This window comes from Miscanthus floridulus, chromosome 9 (genome assembly GCF_019320115.1).
Source record: "Miscanthus floridulus cultivar M001 chromosome 9, ASM1932011v1, whole genome shotgun sequence".
Lineage (NCBI taxonomy): Eukaryota > Viridiplantae > Streptophyta > Magnoliopsida > Poales > Poaceae > Miscanthus > Miscanthus floridulus.
Window position 1 is genome coordinate 9,995,978 of NC_089588.1, and position 2,959 is coordinate 9,998,936.

Here is a 2,959-nt window from a genome sequence, read left to right on the forward strand (position 1 = left end):
CTCTTCTTCAGCTGGTACGAGGAGGAAGGACGACGCTATAGCGCGCGTGAGAGCGCAGGGGTCGAGACTGGTACACCTACTCATCATCATCATACACCAAGCGGCGACTCATCATCGGAATTCAGAATTGGTGGAGTAGCATGTCATGCGCACGAATATTATCCTCTCTGTCTCACATGCATTGGACTTATATTCACAGTTGGCATGAATATTATCTTCCTTGTTCATTCTCTTTCACACCGTACCTACTAGTCAGTCAGTCGTCTACATTACATATACTGCTCCGCTCCTGCCGTACCAGATGGAGACAGAAATAATAAATAAAGCTGATACAAACAAAAAGATTAGTTCCTGGTATGACCAATATGGAACACAAGCCAAAGACTTTTAGCTAGGGCAACTGTTAGTCCACACTCCACACACAGTACTATATATTTTCTATAATGTCAGTTAGGATTGGTTGTAGTTTCACCTTTTCCCAACCTTTTGCCTTGATTCACTAGTACTAGTACTTCTTTTCAGAAAAGCCATATATATGTATATATATGGGGTGTGCATATATATGAGATCACTTGTCATCTCACACAACGCTATGCTTATATGCATATGCGCGCGCGCACACACACATATATTTAGTTAGATGGATAGAATGATCCATGACCTCACCTTTGTTTTGGCCCTCTCTATCTTGCTACCTAGCTATTTTGAGTGTTAGCTAGATCGGTGACGGCCAGCATGATGCAATAGCAACACAAGATGTCACAAGAGCGAGTTGGACTTGGACCTCAGCTCACCCATCAACATCTACTACACTAGAGCTAGCTAGTAGCTTCTTATTGATAGAGTTGGCCGCCGGCGCCGGTGATCGTCCACCGGTCGCACATGGCGGGAGGTAGCAAAGGCTGCGATGAGAGCTCTGCAGATCAGCTGCTGCTGTCCGGCGGCCAGGCCGGGGACGACGGGGAGGATGATGCTGGTGGCGCCGACGTGCCTCGCGCCGGTCATGACGGGAGCTCAAGCAATAGCAGCACGGTGGAGCTGGATGAAGCCGGCGGGGACAGCGGCAGGAAGGCCGCCGGCGCCTCGCCGTCGTCGGTGCGCCCCTACGTCCGCTCCAAGAACCCCCGTCTCCGCTGGACGCCGGAGCTCCACCTCTGCTTCCTCCGCGCCGTCGACAGGCTCGGCGGCCAAGACCGTAAGCAACCACCTCCTGACTGTATATTAGCTAGTTTCAGTAAATATCTCTGTCTCGTGATTTCAGTTCATTTCATGCATGCTTGTGTTGTGTTGTGTGTGTACATAGGTGCAACTCCCAAGCTCGTTCTTCAACTGATGAACGTTAAAGGGCTTAGCATAGGCCATGTCAAGAGCCATCTCCAAGTATATCTATGCAGATCTCTTCATACCTTCTTCTAATCCTAGTTTGGTTAAATTTAATTTCTTGCTGGTTAATTTCATCATGTTCCATATTTTCTTTTGATGATTTTCAGATGTATAGGAGCAAGAAGATCGACGACTCAGGACAAGGTAAGACTAATTCTTGAACAACACTTCTGGTCGTTTCAGTTCGTAGACTCGGTTATCGATCATGTATATATACAACTACCCCTTGACATGGTAATTGGTAAATTATACTACTCTTTTACAGTGATAGGTACAGGTTCATGGAGATATCTTCATCAGCTGCATGACAGGGGACAAGCGTACAACCTCGGCCATCTCTCCTTGCATCACGGCCAGACTGGTGCTAGTACCATATTGTCAGCAAGGTAGTTGGATGGATCCATGGCTGATCATGCATGGAACACTACTTGCAAATAAAATCCATTAAATTTATACGACTTTTTCTTATGTCAACAATAAGCAGGCAGCGCATGGTTCTTGAACTAATAATGTCATTAAATGGTTTATGTGGACTAGGTTTGGTGCATGGCCCCATCATTGGAACAATTTCCATGATCCATCATATTTGCTTCACGGTCACCATCTTCTTGGATCAAAACCCTACTACTCATCAACATTCCTTAGAACCCGGGCTCAGTATATTGCTAGTAGAGCTACTAGCAGCACTTCAGCTTCGACTCTTCAAAGGTGTTTATCATATCAAAATGATCAATTCATGAATCATCATCAACGACGACTAGCGTGCAATGAGGATAATATCCATCATGATCCTCTTGATCTCGAACTCGCATTGGATATCGGCCCACGCGGGGACAAGAGAATAAAGAGATCAGGTTGTGCCTGGGGAAGACATCAAGAAGAGGAGAATGACGGGGATCAAGAAGTAGAGAGTGCTACTGATGATACTCGGCTCTCTCTTTCTTTGTTCCCATCTCCTCCTTGTGTGAGGACCAGTAGTGGTGGTCATCATAAAGTCCTAGGTCTCAATATGGAAAAAGGGAAAGCGCACCCAACAAGGACAAGTACTCTTGATCTCACCATATGATCTAGCTAGTGCAGTGTGGTGATATCCTGTGGTACTTATCCATTTATGTAGAGGAAGACACATATGAGTATGAATATCTGCATATATAAGTAGAGCTATTCATTCTATATACATGCATATGTGATCTTTTGAGTTTGGATATGTTTCTAAGTGGCTATGTCTGAATTTTTTGTTGGTGTTGTCTTTTAACCAAGCTGGCCAAATTACCATTATGTCGAATGTAGTTAAGTAGTGTGCATGTTTGATAAGTACATATAGCATTACTGCTTATTTAAAAACAGTAGTGCTATCAAGATTTCTTATACACTTAAGATTATTTGGATATGATCATCATTTGTAACAGTGGACATATATAGAAGAGACACTACTGGAGGCGGGCTCTTTGCCGAGTGCCTGTTGCACTCGGCAAAGAGCCTCCGTCGAATCCCTTTCCGGCAAAGGCTGCTTTGCCGAGTGCCAAATTTCGGGCACTCGGCAAAGATTTGACGCCATCGGCCTACGGCCGATGCC

At 45.2% G+C, this 2,959-nt stretch overlaps 1 protein-coding gene across 1 annotated transcript; it reads left to right on the forward strand.

Annotated features, from left to right (window-relative positions):
* The first annotated feature begins 661 nt into the window (after positions 1–661).
* Positions 662–2,533, forward strand: LOC136481326 (uncharacterized). The gene is made up of 5 exons (XM_066478684.1): positions 662–1,195; positions 1,304–1,380; positions 1,491–1,527; positions 1,649–1,769; positions 1,921–2,533. The coding sequence occupies exons 1-5, from the start codon at positions 883–885 to the stop codon at positions 2,447–2,449; spliced, it is 1,077 nt and encodes a 358-aa protein (XP_066334781.1). The 5' UTR covers positions 662–882; the 3' UTR covers positions 2,450–2,533.
* The last annotated feature ends 426 nt before the right edge of the window (positions 2,534–2,959 follow it).